This window comes from Rhinoderma darwinii, chromosome 9, assembly GCF_050947455.1.
Source record: "Rhinoderma darwinii isolate aRhiDar2 chromosome 9, aRhiDar2.hap1, whole genome shotgun sequence".
In the NCBI taxonomy this organism is placed as follows: Eukaryota; Metazoa; Chordata; class Amphibia; order Anura; family Rhinodermatidae; genus Rhinoderma; species Rhinoderma darwinii.
Window position 1 is genome coordinate 79,685,861 of NC_134695.1, and position 23,652 is coordinate 79,709,512.

Here is a 23,652-nt window from a genome sequence, read left to right on the forward strand (position 1 = left end):
GCCTTAGCTTTGCAGCCCCATCTCTTTTCCCTAGCGCTTAACCCTTACTCTCCTGGAGTTGTTTTTCTTGTAATAGCAGTGTTGGGGGAGGGGGGCGCATTGGTTCCCTGTCTGTTTAACCGTGTAAGATATTCAAGGAGGGAAGTGCTGTGGAAAACAGATCTCAGGCCAGGAATACGGCCGTCCGTGATTAGATGTTACCCCAATGACACCGCGTGATGTGTGAACATGGGTCAGGTTAATAAAAAGGACAAGTTGTTTGATGCTGTAAACGTCACCGGCTGAGGGAAGAGACACAGAATATGTATAGTCTGGGGATAAGATCAACTCCCAGTGCTCCGAGACAGCTAGTAAATGGTTAACGCAGGGCAGAGAAGGTGCAACACGAGGTCAACTAACTAATAAAAGGGGGTGGCTCCGAAGAATGTCCCCGGACGGGACATGATCTTGTTCTCCTGGATTGCGGGAGTGTTAACTGACTCCGGGGACGTCCTTCACCCAACATGTATGTCATATATGGCTATAAAGCATATAAGTGGCTATAAAGCATATAAGTGGTTGCCACCCGGCAGACCAGGAGTATGTACCCGGCAGACCAGGAGTATGTACCCGGCAGACCAGGAGTATGTACCCGGCAGACCAGGAGTATGTACCCGGCAGACCAGGAGTATGTACCCGGCAGACCAGGAGTATGTACCCGGCAGACCAGGAGTATGTACCCGGCAGACCAGGAGTATGTACCCGGCAGACCAGGAGTATGTACCCGGCAGACCAGGAGTATGTACCCGGCAGACCAGGAGTATGTACCCGAGCCAGGATACAATCAGCTACTTTGATAGAGATATTTATGGTTAAACTTGTAACAGGTTTGATTGCAAAAGTATCAGCAGTTAAGAAAACATCACACGATACTAAAGTGCATGAGGTCCAGACCACCCACCACCCTAAGGACCGAGGGGGAGGAAACATTCAGAGCCACCTGTTTATGTGACACTAAATGCTTCCACACCTGATAAAGCGATCTGTCAAGCCGCAGCACAGAATTGTCCTAGTAGTGATACCTGTAATTCCCTAAATCTTCAGGTGTGCTCAGTATGTAACGCTGTGCGCTCACCTATTGCTAGACACGTATACGGAGCGCCCATCCCGAGGTGAATGGCATAAAGAGGTGCCCTGGCTCAGAATAGCCGATCAGAACGTAATCTCTGATGAATATTCTGATACACGGCTAAGCAAATTTATGTTCAAAAGGGAATTGCCAAAAATATTTTAATATCTTTCAATGTGTGCACCTAAAATTGCTTCTGTGTGAACCCAGTGGGGGCTGCAGACTGTTGTGTTTTCACTTCTGCTCCCCCGACTGCACATCACACAATGAACCTTCAGTTTAATGTCTCCTCACCTGATGCCAGGACCCCCAGGACCAGGGTGCACAGCACAACTACCCCCATCAGAGCTGCCATCAGCGTGGATGGTGCCGCGTCTATGATCTCCAGGACTATGGACGAGGGCGTTTCCTCTGGGCTGAGATTTAACAGGCTGGGCGGAGTTGGTTGCTGGCGTGTGATTGGCTGCGGGGTGGGTCACTCATTGTGTGGTCTATATCAGTAGAGTCATATTACTATTATATTATGATAAAGGAGCGACCTTTATACCCGGGACGACATACCGGACGGGCAGCCCTGCCAGGGGCAGTAGGTGAGGGGGCACTGTCTCTTACACAGAGCATGAGCTGCTGTACTACAAGTGCCAGCATGCCAGCCATATGTCCTGCTAGAAGTCTATTATACCTGATAAGGGGGACCGGACCGCGCAGTTGGATATTGAGTTGCAGAACTTGGGGGTGTTGATTAGAAGGGGTCGCCCCGCAGCACACCCGCATTTCATTCATCTACCAGGAAGCGCGCAATTTTATTCAGAGAATTTTATCCAACAATATTTTTATTGAAATTTTTTTCTTTTGCAATACAAAGTATACAATGCGAGAACAGTAATAGCATACTCATCGTTCCATGAAAAGCGTCTGAGCTAGAACAAGCAAATGAATCGTAAAATTAAGATATATAAGAAAGTATTAACCTTTGGGCCTCCATCATCTCCGGTATCACGGAAGTAACAATTCTGAGGGAGAAGCCACCAGCCCCCCCAATCCTCTGCAAATTGGGTCAATCTATGAGTTTTATAAGCGCACGTGACGTTAAGCATAGTGTGAATCTCACCAATAGTGGCAAAGATTCGTCTCCTCCAGTGTCTGGTTATCGCTAGCTTGGTAGCCAATCAGACATGAGCACTCCATACCCTGCGGGCAGCTCATTGAGGCCTATGAAAAGGAGTGCCAAAGATGGTGATAGGGGATGTTAGTTTTACAAAGTCTGGAAATAAATTGGAACATCAAGGACCGCAGAGACGGAAGATGAGGACAGGACCATAACATGTGCCCCTCTGTCCACACCCTCTCCAACGTAGACCGGAAGAACTGGGATACAAAGGACTCAATCTATCGGGTGTATCATTATTCAGAGAATTTTATTACAAGCTGTAAGTAAAGACTTTCTCCTCTCAGGGGTCCCAGGACACGGTCACAATTTCTGAGGAAGGGTCTTAGTCCAGAATTCATATTTATCGGCTTTAAGTTTGCGGGCAGCGCTCGGATTGACGTGAATCTGGAGATAACCTTCATCTTGGTCGTATTGCGGCCACTGGACCAGGCCAGGCCCATTGGGATCTCTGCAAAAGATGAGAAATGATTATTGGCTGATTCCGAGTGACTTGGGTAATCCGTGTATAATGAAAAGTTCCGCAATTTTCTAATATATTTTGTTTTTAATTCTTTACTGTTTTCAAAATCGTTGCTTGCTATCAGTGAATGGGAACCTTGTTTAATACTTCAGGATCCTCTGCGGGTTTCAGACTGTATCGACATTTTCCCTGCATTGATTACACTTTAGCAATCCCTCAGTAGTTTTATAGATAAGGGCAGGTGTTCAGCCTCAGGATATAAAAACAATGTACCTATTCACTGAAAGCAAGCAGAGATCTTGAACATGGCGAGGAGCTGAAACACTAGGTATATTAGAAGTTGCAGAACTTTATTTGGGCATCCCCCTCTGTACAGGCTTCACACAGGCCCCTGGGAACGCTCTTTATGCAGCTTGTATCTCTCTACATGAACCCACTGCTTAAATCATAATTCTGCTGCCAGACCGTGGACATTTGCTGAAATAAACTGGTCGTGTCCCAAATAACAGCATTGCGGAGAGTGACACAGCAGCGCTCGCACGTAACACGCGACAGGCCGCAAACATCCTATACAGGGGTATCCGGGACATTAAACATCTGCAGCGCTGAGTCCCTGTTCTCCACCGCTCCGGTCCCGGAAGCTTCTGCAGGGGTCACGTGCTGCTGGATCTAATCGCTGGCCTCATGGGTGACGCTGCCATGGACGGCACGTGACCACTGGAGGCAGCAATGAGTGGCATGTAACCGATGAATGGCGCATGACCGCTGCGGGAGCTTCCGGGATTGGAGCGGCGAACAGGGGCTCAGCGCTGGAGCGGGGGGCATTTCACGTGGGGAGTACCTGCTAAGTTCATTACTTTGTACCCTCCCCTGACCTTGATGGGGAATTTTTAAATTGCTGGGTGACGCCCTTAACTTTGTAGTTAGTCAGAAGGAACATTCCATGAAGATGGGGGACGGGGGTTATCACGATCGCCACATCTGCCAGCGATCCACAGAGGGGGGTTTATACAAAAATGTTTTTATTGAAATTTTCTTTCAAATAAAACATTAAACAAACTTACTGCGGTAATATGAGGACAAAATAAGTAAAATAAGTAACCGGATATGAACTTATTACAGAAATATCCAAATAAATGTCAGGAGGCAAAGAAACAACTGCCCAAATAAGCCGCCCAAACTGTGCTGGAAACAGACGTAGGAGCAGCAATAGTAATAGAGGATCCCATTATGGTGAAATGCTGACAACCTACCCATTCCGAGCAAAGTTGGCCCAATACTTCATGACTGCTTTACTCAGAGTTTTCTCCTCCTCTGTGTAAGGACCTATAATTAATCAGAAACATCATTAAATCTGCCAAATAAAAGGAATAAATCAATAAACTTAAAGTATCTATCCCCCTGTGATCACCATGTATACATAGAATAAATCCCTATAAGCAGTGGAGTCACCGTGTACATACATTACATTACTTATCCTGTATTATACTCCAGAGCTGCACTCACTATTCTGCTGGTGGAGTCACTGTGTACATACATTACATTACTTATCCTGTACTGATCCTGAGTTACATCCTGATTATACTCCAGAGCTGCACTCACTATTCTGCTGGTGGAGTCACTGTGTACATACATTACATTACTTATCCTGTACTGATCCTGAGTTATATCCTGTATTATACTCCAGAGCTGCACTCACTATTCTGCTGGTGGAGTCACTGTGTACATACATTACATTACTTATCCTGTACGGATCCTGAGTTACATCCTGTATTATACTCCAGAGCTGCACTCACTATTCTGCTGGTGGAGTCACTGTGTACATACATTACTTATCCTGTACTGATCCTGAGTTATATCCTGTATTATACTCCAGAGCTGCACTCGCTATTCTGCTGGTGGAGTCACTGTGTACATACATTACATTACTTATCCTGTACTGATCCTGAGTTACATCCTGTATTATACTCCAGAGCTGCACTCACTATTCTGCTGGTGGAGTCACTGTGTGCATACACTACATTACTTATCCTGTACTGATCCTGAGTTATATCCTGTATTATACTCCAGAGCTGCACTCACTATTCTGCTGGTGGAGTCACTGTGTGCATACCTTACAGAACTTATCCTGTACTGATCCTGAGTTACATCCTGTATTATACTCCAGAGCTGTACTCACTATTCTGCTGGTGGAGTCACTGTGTACATACATTACATTACTTATCCTGTACTGATCCTGCGTTACATCCTGTATTATACTCCAGAGCTGCACTCACTATTCTGCTGGTGGAGTCACTGTGTACATACATTACTTATCCTGTACTGATCCTGAGTTACATCCTGTATTATACTCCAGAGCTGCACTCACTATTCTGCTGGAGGAGTCACTGTGTACATACATTACATTACTTATCCTGTACTGATCCTGAGTTATATCCTGTATTATACTCCATAGCTGCACTCACTATTCTGCTGGTGGAGTCACTGTGTACATACATTACATTACTTATCCTGTACTGATCCTGAGTTATATCCTGTATTATACTCCAGAGCTGCACTCACTATTCTGCTGGTGGAGTCACTGTGTACATACATTACATTACTTATCCTGTACTGATCCTGAGTTATATGCTGTATTATACTCCAGAGCTGCACTCACTATTCTGCTGGAGGAGTCACTGTGTACATACATTACATTACTTATCCTGTACTGATCCTGAGTTATATCCTGTATTATACTCCAGAGCTGCACTCACTATTCTGCGGGTGGAGTCACTGTGTACATACATTACTTATCCTGTACTGATCCTGAGTTACATCCTGTATTATACTCCAGAGCTGCACTCACTATTCTGCTGGTGCAGTCACTGTGTACATACATTACATTACTTATCCTGTACTGATCCTGAGGTACATCCTTTATTATACCCCAGAGCTGCACTCACTATTCTGCTGGTGGAGTCACTGTGTACATACATTACATTACTTATCCTGTACTGATCCTGAGTTATATCCTGTATTATACTCCGGAGCTGCACTCACTATTCTGCTGGTGGAGTCACTGTGTACATACATTACATTACTTATCCTGTACTGATCCTGAGTTACATCCTGTATTATACTCCAGAGCTGCGCTCACTATTCTGCTGGTGGAGTCACTGTGTACATACATTACATTACTGATCCTGAGTTATATCCTATATTATACTCCAGAGCTGCGCTCACTATTCTGCTGGTGGAGTATAATACAGTGTACTGCGGTGGCTTGTTCTGCTTTACCTGCATGGAAAACCCAAAGAGAGACTTACCGGCAAACATAACGCCTGTATCAAGGAACGGTGCTCCTACCACAGAGAACATTTCATCTGCGTGGTCGGCCTTAACGTAGTCGGGTTTCAGATCCTTGAAGATTGAGGGCCGGTGCTGGAACTCGTAGAAATAGACGGGGACTCCAGATTCTGAAGAAAAATACGCCAGACATTAGATCTGATAATATTCGGCGCCATGCTTTATGTGTGAACCGGGAGACCTCCGTTTTGCTCCTTGCTGGTGCATTGTCTGTAGAGAGCGTGCTCTAATGTGCGGCATTGTGGGAGATGTGGTGTTTTCGCCTGACACCTCCAGAAGTCTGATGTAGAAAATACATTTGATTTGTAATTTAAATTCAGGTGAGCGGTTAGAGGTGTCTGTCAGCAAAGTGCAGATATACTGCTCTGGATGTGATGAGAGTACAAGACATGTTACAAAGCAGCTCTGTATGTGACTAGAGTATAATACATCATGCAGCTTAGCACCTCTGTGTATAACTGGAGTGTGACATTATGTAATTAGCAGCTCTGGGTGTGACTGGAGTCTTGTACCGTAGATGTCATCTAGAACCTGCTGTCCCCAGGTGTCGCGAAGGACAATGAAGGCAATTTATTAAGAACAGCGTTTCATACGCCAGGATTTCTCTAACGTGCGCTGTAATAAGATGCTCCGAATTCAGCGCCAGATAGATAATGAGCTATCATAGATGTGCGCAATAATTTGCACCAGTTTCTGACGTCGCTCCCGCTAAGCCCCACCCACTCTTTACAAAAGTGCCACGAGTGGCGAAAAGTATCGCAAAATTTCTTTGTAAAATGTGAGTTTTTGAACAAATTGCAACTTTTACGGCTGAAAACTGTTTAATAAATGCCCCCAATGGCTGAGCACTTATCATTGTAGCCGGGGGTCCCCTCCGCCACCCGGGGAGCCTCCGTGTACCTCATACCTCGGTGATAATCAGCAGTTCTGAGTGCTGGAATAACAAACATCACATCCCCACAGAAGTCCAGGAAGCGGTCCCTGATTTTGAGGGGGTCAGTGGTGTTACCAAAGTACTCGTCCATCACTAGGGGGAAGATCTCCGGTCGTAAACTCTATAAAATGTAAACTTACATTCAGTGCCATGATAACAGGAGACGCGTCAGTACCCAGCCCGGCGGGCGACGGACGGACTCACCAGAATGTGAACGTTCCTCACTATCTGCTGGACGTCATCTCTCTGGATCCCGTCCTTCAGTCCTGTAATATCAAAGCCCTGGGCACAAAGAACAAGAACAATGAGCAGAAAGATGCCCCCTACAATGTCACTTCCTGCACCCCAGACCGTGCCACTGCCGCTGCAATCATAGGACTGGCGCGTATTATATGAAAGTCAGCGAAAATATCTCACCAGGGGGATCAGAAATCCGCACTCGTGATTATTAACCCCAATAATAACTGGGACACGGGTCACCGCCTTCTCAGCTAACAGCTCCACTGCGGGTTTGGGGATAAATTTCCCATCAACACGTCCAGCAAAAAATACGTGACCCTGCACAGAGAGGGAATGAAGCTGTGTTACCCCCAAAACTGGCATCTTGTACCCACATTACTGCCCGTATTCTGTATACGCCATCACTACAAGCGATAATGATAATAAAACACACCAGGGAACCGGATATCTCAGACATCTCTCTTTCCGTCTTGTCCCTCAGACATTTCAGGAGCGAAGCCGAGTCACAGGCAGATACATTACTGACAATCTGTAGAGCAGAAATATTATTATGTAATAATTGTGTAATGATTGAAATAAATATAATAAAGAGCAGCGGTGACATCACTGGGTATATAGCCTATCAATTCACTAGAGAGCAGCGGTGACATCACTGAGAATACAGCCTATCCATTCACTAGAGAGCAGCGGTGACATCACTGAGAACACAGCCTATCCATTCACTAGAGAGCAGCGGTGACATCACTGAGAATGCAGCCTATCCATTCACTAGAGAGCAGCGGTGACATCACTGAGAATGCAGCCTATCCATTCACTAGAGAGCAGAGGTGACATCACTGTATAGAGTCCATCCATTCACTAGAGAGCAGTGGTGACATCACTGAGAATGCAGCCTATCCATTCACTAGAGAGCAGTGGTGACATCACTGAGAATACAGCCTATCCATTCACTAGAGAGCAGTGGTGACATCACTGAGAATACATCCTATCCATTCACTAGAGAGCAACGGTGACATCACTGAGAATGCAGCCTATCCATTCACTAGAGAGCAGCGGTGACATCACTGAGAATACAACCTATCCATTCACTAGAGAGCAGTGGTGACATCACTGAGAATGCAGCCTATCCATTCACTAGAGAGCAGCGGTGACATCACTGAGAATACAACCTATCCATTCACTAGAGAGCAGTGGTGACATCACTGAGAATGCAGCCTATCCATTCACTAGAGAGCAGTGGTGACATCACTGAGAATACAGCCTATCCATTCACTAGAGAGCAGTGGTGACATCACTGAGAATACATCCTATCCATTCACTAGAGAGCAGTGGTGACATCACTGAGAATGCAGCCTATCCATTCACTAGAGAGCAGCGGTGACATCACTGAGAATGCAGCCTATCCATTCACTAGAGAGCAGCGGTGACATCACTGAGAATGCAGCCTATCCATTCATTAGAGAGCAGCAGTGACATCACTGAGAATGCAGCCTATCCATTCACTAGAGAGCAGCGGTGACATCACTGAGAATGCAGCCTATCCATTTACTAGAGATCAGCGGTGACATCATTAAGAATACAACCTATCCATTCACTAGAGAGCAGCGGTGACATCACTGAGAATGCAGCCTATCCAGTCAGTAGAGAGCAGCAGTGACATCACTGGGAATGCAGCCTATCCATTCACTAGAGAGCAGCGGTGACCACTGAGAATACAGCCTATCCATTCACTAGAGAGCAGCGGTGACATCACTAAGAATGCAGCCTATCCATTCACTAGAGAGCAGCGGTGACATCACTGAGAATACAGCCTATCCATTCACTAGAGAGCAGAGGTGACATCACAGGGGAAGGCAGCCTATCCATTCACTAGAGAGCAGCGGTGACATCACTGAGAATGCAGCCTATCCATTCACTAGAGAGCAGCGGTGACATCACTGAGAATGCAGCCTATCCATACACTAGAGAGCAGCGGTGACATCACTGAGAATGCAGCCTATCCATTCACTAGAGAGCAGCGGTGACATCACTGAGAATGCACCCTATCCATTCACTAGAGAGCAGCGGTGACATCACTGAGAATACAGCCTATCCATTCACTAGAGAGCAGCGGTGACATCACTGAGAATACAGCCTATCCATACACTAGAGAGCAGCGGTGACGTCACTGAGAATGCAGCCTATCCATTCACTAGAGAGCAGCGGTGACATCACTGAGAATGCACCCTATCCATTCACTAGAGAGCAGCGGTGACATCACTGAGAATGCACCCTATCCATTCACTAGAGAGCAGCGGTGACATCACTGAGAATGCAGCCTATCCATTCACTAGAGAGCAGCGGTGACCACTGAGAATACAGCCTATCCATTCACTAGAGAGCAGCGGTGACATCACTGAGAATGCAGCCTATCCATTCACTAGAGAGCAGAGGTGACATCACTGTATAGAGTCCATCCATTCACTAGAGAGCAGTGGTGACATCACTGAGAATGCAGCCTATCCATTCACTAGAGAGCAGTGGTGACATCACTGAGAATACAGCCTATCCATTCACTAGAGAGCAGTGGTGACATCACTGAGAATACATCCTATCCATTCACTAGAGAGCAACGGTGACATCACTGAGAATGCAGCCTATCCATTCACTAGAGAGCAGCGGTGACATCACTGAGAATACAACCTATCCATTCACTAGAGAGCAGTGGTGACATCACTGAGAATGCAGCCTATCCATTCACTAGAGAGCAGCGGTGACATCACTGAGAATGCAGCCTATCCATTCACTAGAGAGCAGTGGTGACATCACTGAGAATGCAGCCTATCCATTCACTAGAGAGCAGTGGTGACATCACTGAGAATACAGCCTATCCATTCACTAGAGAGCAGTGGTGACATCACTGAGAATACATCCTATCCATTCACTAGAGAGCAGTGGTGACATCACTGAGAATGCAGCCTATCCATTCACTAGAGAGCAGCGGTGACATCACTGAGAATGCAGCCTATCCATTCACTAGAGAGCAGCGGTGACATCACTGAGAATGCAGCCTATCCATTCATTAGAGAGCAGCAGTGACATCACTGAGAATGCAGCCTATCCATTCACTAGAGAGCAGCGGTGACATCACTGAGAATGCAGCCTATCCATTTACTAGAGATCAGCGGTGACATCATTAAGAATACAACCTATCCATTCACTAGAGAGCAGCGGTGACATCACTGAGAATGCAGCCTATCCAGTCAGTAGAGAGCAGCAGTGACATCACTGGGAATGCAGCCTATCCATTCACTAGAGAGCAGCGGTGACCACTGAGAATACAGCCTATCCATTCACTAGAGAGCAGCGGTGACATCACTAAGAATGCAGCCTATCCATTCACTAGAGAGCAGCGGTGACATCACTGAGAATACAGCCTATCCATTCACTAGAGAGCAGAGGTGACATCACAGGGGAAGGCAGCCTATCCATTCACTAGAGAGCAGCGGTGACATCACTGAGAATGCAGCCTATCCATTCACTAGAGAGCAGCGGTGACATCACTGAGAATGCAGCCTATCCATACACTAGAGAGCAGCGGTGACATCACTGAGAATGCAGCCTATCCATTCACTAGAGAGCAGCGGTGACATCACTGAGAATGCACCCTATCCATTCACTAGAGAGCAGCGGTGACATCACTGAGAATACAGCCTATCCATTCACTAGAGAGCAGCGGTGACATCACTGAGAATACAGCCTATCCATACACTAGAGAGCAGCGGTGACGTCACTGAGAATGCAGCCTATCCATTCACTAGAGAGCAGCGGTGACATCACTGAGAATGCACCCTATCCATTCACTAGAGAGCAGCGGTGACATCACTGAGAATGCACCCTATCCATTCACTAGAGAGCAGCGGTGACATCACTGAGAATGCAGCCTATCCATTCACTAGAGAGCAGCGGTGACCACTGAGAATACAGCCTATCCATTCACTAGAGAGCAGCGGTGACATCACTAAGAATGCAGCCTATCCATTCACTAGAGAGCAGCGGTGAGATCACTGAGAATACAGCCTATCCATTCACTAGAGAGCAGAGGTGACATCACAGGGGAAGGCAGCCTATCCATTCACTAGAGAGCAGCGGTGACATCACTGAGAATGCAGCCTATCCATTCACTAGAGAGCAGCGGTGACATCACTGAGAATGCAGCCTATCCATACACTAGAGAGCAGCGGTGACATCACTGAGAATGCAGCCTATCCATTCACTAGAGAGCAGCGGTGACATCACTGAGAATGCACCCTATCCATTCACTAGAGAGCAGCGGTGACATCACTGAGAATACAGCCTATCCATTCACTAGAGAGCAGCGGTGACATCACTGAGAATACAGCCTATCCATACACTAGAGAGCAGCGGTGACGTCACTGAGAATGCAGCCTATCCATTCACTAGAGAGCAGCGGTGACATCACTGAGAATGCACCCTATCCATTCACTAGAGAGCAGCGGTGACATCACTGAGAATGCACCCTATCCATTCACTAGAGAGCAGCGGTGACATCACTGAGAATGCAGCCTATCCATTCACTAGAGAGCAGCGGTGACATCACTGAGAATGCAGCCTATCCATTCACTAGAGAGCAGCGGTGACATCAGAGAATGCAGCCTATCCATTCACTAGAGAGCAGCGGTGACATCACTGAGAACGCAGCCTATCCATTCACTAGAGAGCAGCGGTGACATCACTGAGAATGCAGCCTATCCATTCCCTGTGAGCGGACAGAGAACTTTCTTAGACTCTTTAGCACCATGTTTGGATGGCAGGATCTGGTTCATGGTGTCCCGTGTTTTTGGATGAAGTAGATTAGAGTTCGTACCTTCTGGATTAAGCTGAGATCTTGGGGTTTATCTGCGATCAGATATGGAATTAGGGCGACTCCACTCTCAGCAATGGCTCGGTGGAACAAACCTCTTGATATTGGGGATATCAGCTGTGGTCATTGTAAATAAAACACAAGGTGATATTAGTAATGATAGGAGGGAGAAGCCAGCCGGATCCTGACGTCACTCATCAATGTCAGTAATAGGAGCAACTTAGAAATCGTTTTACTTTTACATTATGGAGATCAAGCTAGTAAGCAGTGCATGCTGGGAGCTGAGGGATCTGCCTGTAATAAGCACACCCATGTTATAGCAGACCTGGGTGAGCTTACCAGGGTAGAGACGCTGACTCCGCCGGCCGATTCACCAAATATAGTCACTAAATTGGGGTCACCACCAAAATTCACAATATTCTCCTGAATCCACTTGAGAGCAGCAACTTGATCCAAGAATCCATAGTTTCCTGCTGCTTCTTTGTTTCCGGTACTGGGACAGAGATGATAAGGAGCGTCAGAGCTTTCTGTCACTTTTGTTAATATTGAGACAATGTAACGATATTTGCTACAGAAGAAGAATAGTCTGTTTTCCGCCTCTAGATGGCGCCATCTACACGGCCTCAGAGGTTAGCACATCCCTGGGGATGATTAATCACAGACCCCTCATCGTCATATTCATGTCAATGTCTGTCATTCAAAACGCACTAATGTTAATCACTTACCTGAAAAATCCTAGCAAACCAAGTCTGTACTGGATGGTGACAACAACTACATTCTCGAATGCGCTCAGCGCTGACCCCTCAAACATACTTGCTCCCCCTGAACTTAATCCACCTCCATGAATAAATACCATGACCTGGAAAGAAAAGGCACAGACAGCATTACAGACCATAGCACATATAGAGGCGCAGGTCACCTCTGTCTACAGTCCCACAACAGCCGGAGAGACGCAGGACACCTCTGTCTACAGCCCCACAACAGCCGGAGAGACGCAGGTCACCTCTGTCTACAGTCCCACAAAAGCCGGAGAGACGCAGGTCACCTCTGTGTACAGTCCCACAACAGCCGGAGAGATGCAGGACACCTCTGTCTATAGTCCCACAACAGCCGGAGAGACGCAGGTCACCTCTGTCTACAGTCCCACAACAGCCGGAGAGACGCAGGTCACCTCTGTCTACAGTCCCACAACAGCCGGAGAGACGCAGGTCACCTCTGTCTACAGTCCCACAACAGCCGGAGAGATGCAGGTCAGCTCTGTCTACAGTCCCACAACAGCCAGAGAGACGCAGGTCACCTCTGTCTACAGTCCCACAACAGCCGGAGAGACGCAGGTCAGCTCTGTCTACAGTCCCACAACAGCCGGAGAGACGCAGGTCACCTCTGTCTACAGTCCCACAACAGCCGGAGAGACGCAGGTCACCTCTGTCTATAGTCCCACAACAGCCGGAGAGACGCAGGACACCTCTGTCTATAGTCCCACAACAGCCGGAGAGACGCAGGTCACCTCTGTCTACAGTCCCACAAAAGCCGGAGAGACGCAGGTCACCTCTGTCTACAGTCCCACAACAGCCGGAGAGACGCAGGTCACCTCTGTCTACAGTCCCACAACAGCCGGAGAGATGCAGGTCAGCTCTGTCTACAGTCCCACAACAGCCAGAGAGACGCAGGTCACCTCTGTCTACAGTCCCACAACAGCCGGAGAGACGCAGGTCAGCTCTGTCTACAGTCCCACAACAGCCGGAGAGACGCAGGTCACCTCTGTCTACAGTCCCACAACAGCCGGAGAGACGCAGGTCACCTCTGTCTATAATCCCACAACAGCCGGAGAGACGCAGGACACCTCTGTCTATAGTCCCACAACAGCCGGAGAGACGCAGGTCACCTCTGTCTACAGTCCCACAACAGCCGAGAGACGCAGGTCACCTCTGTCTATAGTCCCACAACAGCCGGAGAGACGCAGGTCACCTCTGTCTACAGTCCCACAACAGCCGGAGAGACGCAGGTCACCTCTGTCTATAGTCCCACAACAGCCGGAGAGACGCAGGACACCTCTGTCTATAGTCCCACAACAGCCGGAGAGACGCAGGTCACCTCTGTCTACAGTCCCACAAAAGCCGGAGAGACGCAGGTCACCTCTGTCTACAGTCCCACAACAGCCGGAGAGACGCAGGTCACCTCTGTCTACAGTCCCACAACAGCCGGAGAGATGCAGGTCAGCTCTGTCTACAGTCCCACAACAGCCAGAGAGACGCAGGTCACCTCTGTCTACAGTCCCACAACAGCCGGAGAGACGCAGGTCAGCTCTGTCTACAGTCCCACAACAGCCGGAGAGACGCAGGTCACCTCTGTCTACAGTCCCACAACAGCCGGAGAGACGCAGGTCACCTCTGTCTATAATCCCACAACAGCCGGAGAGACGCAGGACACCTCTGTCTATAGTCCCACAACAGCCGGAGAGACGCAGGTCACCTCTGTCTACAGTCCCACAACAGCCGAGAGACGCAGGTCACCTCTGTCTATAGTCCCACAACAGCCGGAGAGACGCAGGTCACCTCTGTCTACAGTCCCACAACAGCCGGAGAGACACAGGTCACCTCTGTCTTCAGTCCCACAACAGCCGGAGAGACGCAGGTCACCTCTGTGTACAGTCCCACAACAGCCAGAGAGACGCAGGTCACCTCTGTCTACAATCCCACAACAGCCGGAGAGACGCAGGTCACCTCTGTCTACAGTCCCACAACAGCCGGAGAGACGCAGGTCACCTCTGTGTACAGTCCCACAACAGCCGGAGAGATGCAGGACACCTCTGTCTATAGTCCCACAACAGCCGGAGAGACGCAGGTCACCTCTGTGTACAGTCCCACAACAGCCGGAGAGACGCAGGTCACCTCTGTCTACAGTCCCACAACAGCCGGAGAGACGCAGGTCAGCTCTGTCTACAGTCCCACAACAGCCGGAGAGACGCAGGTCACCTCTGTGTACAGTCCCACAACAGCCGGAGAGACGCAGGTCACCTCTGTCTACAGTCCCACAACAGCCGGAGAGATGCAGGTCAGCTCTGTCTACAGTCCCACAACAGCCAGAGAGACACAGGTCACCTCTGTCTACAGTCCCACAACAGCCGGAGAGACGCAGGTCACCTCTGTGTACAGTCCCACAACAGCCAGAGAGACGCAGGTCAGCTCTGTCTACAGTCCCACGACAGCCGGAGAGACGCAGGTCACCTCTGTACAGTCCCACAACAGCCGGAGAGACGCAGGTCAGCTCTGTCTACAGTCCCACAACAGCCGGAGAGACGCAGGTCACCTCTGTCTACAGTCCCACAACAGCCGGAGAGACGCAGGTCAGCTCTGTCTACAGTCCCACAACAGCCAGAGAGACACAGGTCACCTCTGTCTACAGTCCCACAACAGCCGGAGAGACGCAGGTCAGCTCTGTCTACAGTCCCACAACAGCCAGAGAGACGCAGGTCTCCTCTGTCTACAGTCCCACAACAGCCGGAGAGACGCAGGTCACCTCTGTCTATAGTCCCACAACAGCCGGAGAGACGCAGGTCACCTCTGTCTATAGTCCAACAACAGCCGGAGAGACGCAGGACACCTCTGTCTATAGTCCCACAACAGCCGGAGAGACGCAGGTCACCTCTGTCTACAGTCCCACAACAGCCGGAGAGACGCAGGTCACCTCTGTCTATAGTCCCACAACAGCCGGAGAGACGCAGGTCACCTCTGTCTACAGTCCCACAACAGCCGGAGAGACGCAGGTCACCTCTGTCTACAGTCCCACAACAGCCGGAGAGACGCAGGTCACCTCTGTCTATAGTCCCACAACAGCCGGAGAGACGCAGGACACCTCTGTCTATAATCCCACAACAGCCGGAGAGACGCAGGACACCTCTGTCTATAGTCCCACAAAAGCCGGAGTGACGCAGGTCAGCTCTGTCTACAGTCCCACAACAGCCGGAGAGACGCAGGTCAGCTCTGTCTACAGTCCCACAACAGCCGGAGAGATGCAGGTCACCTCTGACTACAGTCCCACAACAGCCGGAGAGACGCAGGACACCTCTGTCTACAGTCCCAAAACAGCCAGAGAGACGCAGGTCACCTCTGTCTACAATCCCACAACAGCCGGAGAGACGCAGGTCACCTCTGTCTACAATCCCACAACAGCCGGAGAGACGCAGGTCACCTCTGTCTACAGTCCCACAACAGCCGGAGAGATGCAGGTCACCTCTGTCTACAGTCCCACAATAGCTGGAGAGACGCAGGTCACCTTTGACTACAGTCCCACAACAGCCGGAGAGACGCAGGTCACCTCTGTCTTTAGTCCCACAACAACCGGACAGACGCAGGTCACCTCTGTCTATAGTCCCACAACAGCCGGAGAGACGCAGGTCACCTCTGTGTACAGTCCCACAACAGCCGGAGAGACGCAGGTCACCTCTGTGTACAGTCCCACAACAGCCAGAGAGACGCAGGTCAGCTCTGTCTACAGTCCCACGACAGCCGGAGAGACGCAGGTCACCTCTGTACAGTCCCACAACAGCCGGAGAGACGCAGGTCAGCTCTGTCTACAGTCCCACAACAGCCGGAGAGACGCAGGTCACCTCTGTCTACAGTCCCACAACAGCCGGAGAGACGCAGGTCACCTCTGTCTACAGTCCCACAACAGCCGGAGAGACGCAGGATACCTCTGTCTACAGTCCCACAACAGCCGGAGAGACACAGGACACCTCTGTCTATAGTCCCACAACAGCCGGAGAGACGCAGGACACCTCTGTCTACAGTCCCACAACAGCCGGAGAGACGCAGGACACCTCTGTCTATAGTCCCACAACAGCCGGAGAGACGCAGGTCACCTCTGTCTACAGTCCCACAACAGCCGGAGAGACGCAGGTCAACTCTGTCTACAGTCCCACAACAGCCGGAGAGACGCAGGACACCTCTGTCTACAGTCCCACAACAGCCGGAGAGATGCAGGTCACCTCTGACTACAGTCCCACAACAGCCGGAGAGATGCAGGACACCTCTGTCTACAGTCCCACAACAGCCGGAGAGATGCAGGTCAGCTCTGTCTACAGTCCCACAACAGCCAGAGAGACGCAGGTCACCTCTGTCTACAGTCCCACAACAGCCGGAGAGACGCAGGTCAGCTCTGTCTTCAGTCCCACAACAGCCGGAGAGACGCAGGTCACCTCTGTCTATAGTCCCACAACAGCCGGAGAGACGCAGGTCACCTCTGTCTATAGTCCCACAACAGCCGGAGAGACGCAGGACACCTCTGTCTACAGTCCCACAACAGCCGGAGAGACGCAGGTCAGCTCTTTCTACAGTCCCATAACAGCCGGAGAGACGCAGGTCACCTCTGTCTACAGTCCCACAACAGCCAGAGAGACGCAGGTCACCTCTGTCTACAATCCCACAACAGCCGGAGAGACGCAGGTCACCTCTGTCTACAATCCCACAACAGCCGGAGAGACGCAGGTCACCTCTGTCTACAGTCCCACAACAGCCGGAGAGATGCAGGTCACCTCTGTCTACAGTCCCACAATAGCTGGAGAGACGCAGGTCACCTCTGACTACAGTCCCACAACAGCCGGAGAGACGCAGGTCACCTCTGTCTATAGTCCCACAACAACCGGAGAGACGCAGGTCACCTCTGTCTATAGTCCCACAACAGCCGGAGAGACGCAGGTCACCTCTGTGTACAGTCCCACAACAGCCGGAGAGACGCAGGTCACCTCTGTGTACAGTCCCACAACAGCCGGAGAGACGCAGGTCAGCTCTGTCTACAGTCCCACAACAGCCGGAGAGACGCAGGTCACCTCTGTGTACAGTCCTACAACAGCCGGAGAGACGCAGGTCAGCTCTGTCTACAGTCCCACAACAGCCGGAGAGACGCGGGTCACCTCTGTCTACAGTCCCACAACAGCCGGAGAGACGCAGGTCAGCTCTGTCTACAGTCCCACAGCAGCCGGAGAGACGCAGGTCACCTCTGTATACAGTCGCACAACAGCCGGAGAGACGCAGGTCACCTCTGTCTACAGTCCCACAACAGCCGGAGAGACGCAGGACACCTCTGTCTACAGTCCCACAACAGCCGGAGAGACGCAGGTCAGCTCTGTCTTCAGTCCCACAACAGCCGGAGAGACGCAGGTCACCTCTGTCTATAGTCCCACAACAGCCGGAGAGACGCAGGTCACCTCTGTCTATAGTCCCACAACAGCCGGAGAGACGCAGGACACCTCTGTCTTCAGTCCCACAACAGCCGGAGAGACGCAGGTCAGCTCTGTCTACAGTCCCACAACAGCCGGAGAGACGCAGGTCAGCTCTGTCTACAGTCCCACAACAGCCAGAGAGACGCAGGTCACCTCTGTCTACAATCCCACAACAGCCGGAGAGACGCAGGTCACCTCTGTCTACAATCCCACAACAGCCGGAGAGACGCAGGTCACCTCTGTCTACAGTCCCACAACAGCCGGAGAGATGCAGGTCACCTCTGTCTACAGTCCCACAATAGCTGGAGAGACGCAGGTCACCTCTGACTACAGTCTCACAACAGCCGGAGAGACGCAGGTCACCTCTGTCTATAGTCCCACAACAACCGGAGAGACGCAGGTCACCTCTGTCTATAGTCCCACAACAGCCGGAGAGACGCAGGTCACCTCTGTGTACAGTCCCACAACAGCCGGAGAGACGCAGGTCACCTCTGTGTACAGTCCCACAACAGCCGGAGAGACGCAGGTCAGCTCTGTCTACAGTCCCACAACAGCCGGAGAGACGCAGGTCACCTCTGTGTACAGTCCCACAACAGCCGGAGAGACGCAGGTCAGCTCTGTCTACAGTCCCACAACAGCCGGAGAGACGCGGGTCACCTCTGTCTACAGTCCCACAACAGCCGGAGAGACGCAGGTCAGCTCTGTCTACAGTCCCACAGCAGCCAGAGAGACGCAGGTCACCTCTGTCTACAGTCGCACAACAGCCGGAGAGACGCAGGTCACCTCTGTCTACAGTCCCACAACAGCCGGAGAGACGCAGGACACCTCTGTCTACAGTCCCACAACAGCCAGAGAGACGCAGGACACCTCTGTCTATAGTCCCACAACAGCCGGAGAGACGCAGGACACCTCTGTCTATAGTCCCACAACAGCCGGAGAGACGCAGGTCAGCTCTGTCTACAGTCCCACAACAGCCGGAGAGACGCAGGTCAGCTCTGTCTACAGTCCCACAACAGCCGGAGAGACGCAGGACACCTCTGTCTACAGTCCCACAACAGCCGGAGAGATGCAGGTCACCTCTGACTACAGTCCCACAACAGCCGGAGCGACGCAGGACACCTCTGTCTGTAGTCCCACAACAGCCGGAGAGACGCAGGACACCTCTGTCTATAGTCCCACAACAGCCGGAGAGACGCAGGTCAGCTCTGTCTTCAGTCCCACAACAGCCGGAGAGACGCAGGTCAGCTCTGTCTACAGTCCCACAACAGCCGGAGAGACGCAGGTCAGCTCTGTCTACAGTCCCACAACAGCCGGAGAGACGCAGGTCACCTCTGTCTACAGTCCCACAACAGCCGGAGAGACGCAGGTCAGCTCTGTCTACAGTCCCACAACAGCCGGAGAGACGCAGGTCACCTCTGTCTACAGTCCCACAACAGCCGGAGAGACGCAGGTCACCTCTGTCTATAGTCCCACAACAGCCGGAGAGATGCAGGACACCTCTGTCTATAGTCCCACAACAGCCGGAGAGACGCAGGTCAGCTCTGTCTACAGTCCCACAACAGCCGGAGAGACGCAGGTCACCTCTGTCTATAGTCCCACAACAGCCGGAGAGACGCAGGACACCTCTGTCTACAGTCCCACAACAGCCGGAGAGACGCAGGACACCTCTGTCTACAGTCCCACAACAGCCGGAGAGATGCAGGTCACCTCTGACTACAGTCCCACAACAGCCGGAGAGACGCAGGACACCTCTGTCTATAGTCCCACAACAGCCGGAGAGACGCAGGACACCTCTGTCTGTAGTCCCACAACAGCCAGAGAGACGCAGGTCAGCTCTGTCTACAGTCCCACAACAGCCGGAGAGACGCAGGTCACCTCTGTCTACAGTCCCACAACAGCCGGAGAGATGCAGGTCAGCTCTTTCTACAGTCCCACAACAGCCGGAGAGACGCAGGTCACCTCTGTCTACAGTCCTACAACAGCCGGAGAGACGCAGGTCACCTCTGTCTTCAGTCCCACAACAGCCGGAGAGACGCAGGTCACCTCTGTGTACAGTCCCACAACAGCCAGAGAGACGCAGGTCACCTCTGTCTACAATCCCACAATAGCCGGAGAGACGCAGGTCACCTCTGTCTACAATCCCACAACAGCCGGAGAGACGCAGGTCACCTCTGTCTACAGTCCCACAACAGCCGGAGAGATGCAGGTCACCTCTGTCTACAGTCCCACAATAGCTGGAGAGACGCAGGTCACCTCTGACTACAGTCCCACAACAGCCGGAGAGACGCAGGTCACCTCTGTCTATAGTCCCACAACAACCGGAGAGACGCAGGTCACCTCTGTCTATAGTCCCACAACAGCCGGAGAGACGCAGGTCACCTCTGTGTACAGTCCCACAACAGCCGGAGAGACGCAGGTCACCTCTTTGTACAGTCCCACAACAGCCGGAGAGACGCAGGTCACCTCTGTGTACAGTCCCACAACAGCCGGAGAGACGCAGGTCACTTCTGTCTTCAGTCCCTCAACAGCCGGAGAGACGCAGGTCACCTCTTTCTACAGTCCCACAATAGCCGGAGAGACGCAGGTCACCTCTGACTACAGTCCCACAACAGCCGGAGAGACGCAGGTCACCTCTGTCTATAGTCCCACAACAACCGGAGAGACGCAGGTCACCTCTGTCTATAGTCCCACAACAGCCGGAGAGACACAGGTCACCTCTGTCTACAGTCCCACAACAGCCGGAGAGACGCAGGTCACCTCTGTCTACAGTCCCACAACAGCCGGAGAGACGCAGGTCAGCTCTGTCTACAGTCCCACAACAGCCTGAGAGACGCAGGTCACCTCTGTCTACAGTCCCACAACAGCCGGAGAGACGCAGGTCACCTCTGTCTACAGTCCCACAACAGCCGGAGAGACACAGGTCACCTCTGTCTATAGTCCCACAAGAGCCGGAGAGACTCAGGTCACCTCTGTGTACAGTCCCACAACAGCCGGAGAGACACAGGACACCTCTGTCTATAGTCCCACAACAGCCGGAGAGACGCAGGTCACCTCTGTCTACAGTCCTACAACAGCCGGAGAGACACAGGTCACCTCTGTCTATAGTCCCACAACAGTCGGAGAGACTCAGGTCACCTCTGTCTATAGTCCTTCTCATCCATTGACTAGTTACTCACAGGCAGTTTGGAATCATTCTCTCTGTCCGCTGGGGTGAAGACATTTAGGTACAGACAGTCCTCTGACAATGCGGGTAGTGGCACGGTAATGTTAAAGACAGTCAATATTTTCTGCAGGAGGTCCCTGCTTTGCAGACATCTGGAGTTTGAAAAAGTTATTTATTGTAAAATCAGTATTGATATCATATATTGCATGTACAGCGCCACCAGCAGGTTGTTGTGGGAAGGGTGAAATAATGTAACCCCTTCCCCCTGACCTTGTACATCCCAATGTTGTGGAGACGTTCTCATGTGTAACGTGGAGTTTATTTATTGTCACCGCAGAGATCAATATGAATATGAATGAAATGGTGAAAATTGGTGGGAAGCAAATTATTGTGATCAGGGCCGGCCCTAGGTTAGGTGGCACGCTGTGCGAAATGATTTTTCGGCGCCCCACCCCATCATTAAAAAAAAATGCCCCATAAAAAAATTATAATGCCCCGTTAGTGCCCCCATACAGTATAATAATAATATATTACAACTCCTTCAAGGACACAGTATTATGCCACCTGTAGTGCCCCTAAATAGTATAATGTCCGCTTAGTGGCCCCCACACAGTATAGTGCCCCCCTGTAGATTTTGCCATACAGCCTCCCTGTAGACAGTGCCATAATCCCCCACCTCCTTTTTGAAGATCGTGCCATACAGCCCCCCCACCTTCCCCTTGTAGACTGTGCCATACAGCCCCCCCCACCTTCCCCTTGTAGACTGTGCCATACAGCCCCCCCACCTTCCCCTTGTAGACTGTACCATACAGCCCCCCACCTCCCCCTTGTAGACAGTGCCATACAGCCCCCCACCTCCCCCTTGTAGACAGTGCCATACAGCCCCCCCACATCCCCTTTGTAGACAGTGCCATACTGCCCCCCCCCCCCACCTCCCCCTTGTAGACAGTGCCATACAGCCCCCCCACATCCCCTTTGTAGACAGTGCCATACAGCCCCCCCACATCCCCCTTGTAGACAGTGCCATACTGCCCCCCCACATCCCCCTTGTAGACAGTGCCATGCAGCCCCCCCACCTCCCCTTGTAAACAGTGCCATGCAGCCCCCCCACCTCCCCTTGTAAACAGTGCCATGCAGCCCCCGCACCTCCCCCTTGTAGACAGTGCCATACTGCCCCCCCCACATCCCCCTTGTAAACAGTGCCATACAGTCCCCGCACCTCCCCCTTGTAGACAGTGCGTCAAAACAAAAATTGTACTCACCTCGGCCCTGTTCCCATGACGATCTGAGCTGCTCCATGACGGGACCCTGTAGCCTAGTACAGAGTCTCCCAACCTTTTCGGACTCGAGGCAGCACTGGAAAAATAACATTTCCTCTGGGCCCTCCTACCAAAAATTGTTTCGAGAAAGACAGAAAACGGCCAAGAACAAGCACTCCACTCGTAGGGTCTGTTCACACACGTTTTTTGTAAGGCAAAAAAAAATCTGCCTCAAAATTCCTTCAGCAACTGACAGCGTTGTGTGACCTTTCTTTGTGTTTTTTAAGTGCCCTATCTCCTACATAATGTGATCAGTGCTGTAATGTAGATAACAGTGGTCCTAGTAATAAAGAGGCTGTCACCAGATTATAAGTGTCCTGTCTCCTACATAATGTGATCGGCGCTGTAGTGTAGATAACAGTGGTCCTAGTAATAAAGAGGCTGTCACCAGATTATAAGTGCCCTGTCTCCTACATAATGTGATCGGTGCTGTAATGTAGATAACAGTGGTCCTAGTAATAAAGAGGCTCTGTCACCAGATTATAAGGCTGGATTCACACGAGGATGTTACGTCCGTAATGGACAAAACTTATTTCGGCCGCAAGTCCCGGACCGAACACAGTGCAGGGAGCCGGGCTCCTAGCATCATAGTTATGTACGATGCTAGGAGTCCCTGGCTCGCTGCCGGACAACTATCCCGTACTGTAATCATGTTTTCAGTACGAGACAGTTGTCCTGGAGTGAGGCAGGGACTCCTAGCATCGTACATAACTATGATGCTAGGAGCCCGGCTCCCTGCACTGTGTTCAGTCCGGGACTTGCGGCCGAAATACGTTCCATCCATTACGGACGTAATGTGCTTGTGTGAATCCAGCCTAAGTGTCC

General features: G+C 50.9%; 3 protein-coding genes across 3 annotated transcripts in view; 1 reads left to right on the forward strand and 2 right to left on the reverse strand.

Moving 5' to 3' along the window:
• Positions 1-1,506, reverse strand: part of LOC142661059 (fatty acyl-CoA hydrolase precursor, medium chain-like) — a 29,226-nt gene extending 27,720 nt beyond the window's left edge. Inside the window, exon 1 of the mRNA XM_075838270.1 lies at positions 1,403-1,506. Coding sequence (XP_075694385.1) covers positions 1,403-1,463 — 61 coding nt within the window. The 5' untranslated portion in view covers positions 1,464-1,506. The remainder of the gene's footprint in view (positions 1-1,402) is intronic.
• Positions 1-23,652, forward strand: part of UBA2 (ubiquitin like modifier activating enzyme 2) — a 110,399-nt gene that overhangs the window by 37,343 nt on the left and 49,404 nt on the right. The window lies entirely within an intron of this gene.
• LOC142661060 (fatty acyl-CoA hydrolase precursor, medium chain-like) overlaps positions 1,924-23,652 on the reverse strand; it is a 32,785-nt gene continuing 11,056 nt past the window's right edge. Inside the window, exons 3-13 of the mRNA XM_075838271.1 lie at positions 21,522-21,660; positions 12,851-12,984; positions 12,465-12,618; positions 12,129-12,242; positions 7,695-7,790; positions 7,439-7,579; positions 7,226-7,303; positions 6,995-7,142; positions 6,048-6,197; positions 3,993-4,065; positions 1,924-2,727 (exon numbers count right to left, since the gene is read on the reverse strand). Coding sequence (XP_075694386.1) covers positions 2,580-2,727; positions 3,993-4,065; positions 6,048-6,197; positions 6,995-7,142; positions 7,226-7,303; positions 7,439-7,579; positions 7,695-7,790; positions 12,129-12,242; positions 12,465-12,618; positions 12,851-12,984; positions 21,522-21,660 — 1,375 coding nt within the window. The 3' untranslated portion in view covers positions 1,924-2,579. The remainder of the gene's footprint in view (positions 2,728-3,992; positions 4,066-6,047; positions 6,198-6,994; positions 7,143-7,225; positions 7,304-7,438; positions 7,580-7,694; positions 7,791-12,128; positions 12,243-12,464; positions 12,619-12,850; positions 12,985-21,521; positions 21,661-23,652) is intronic.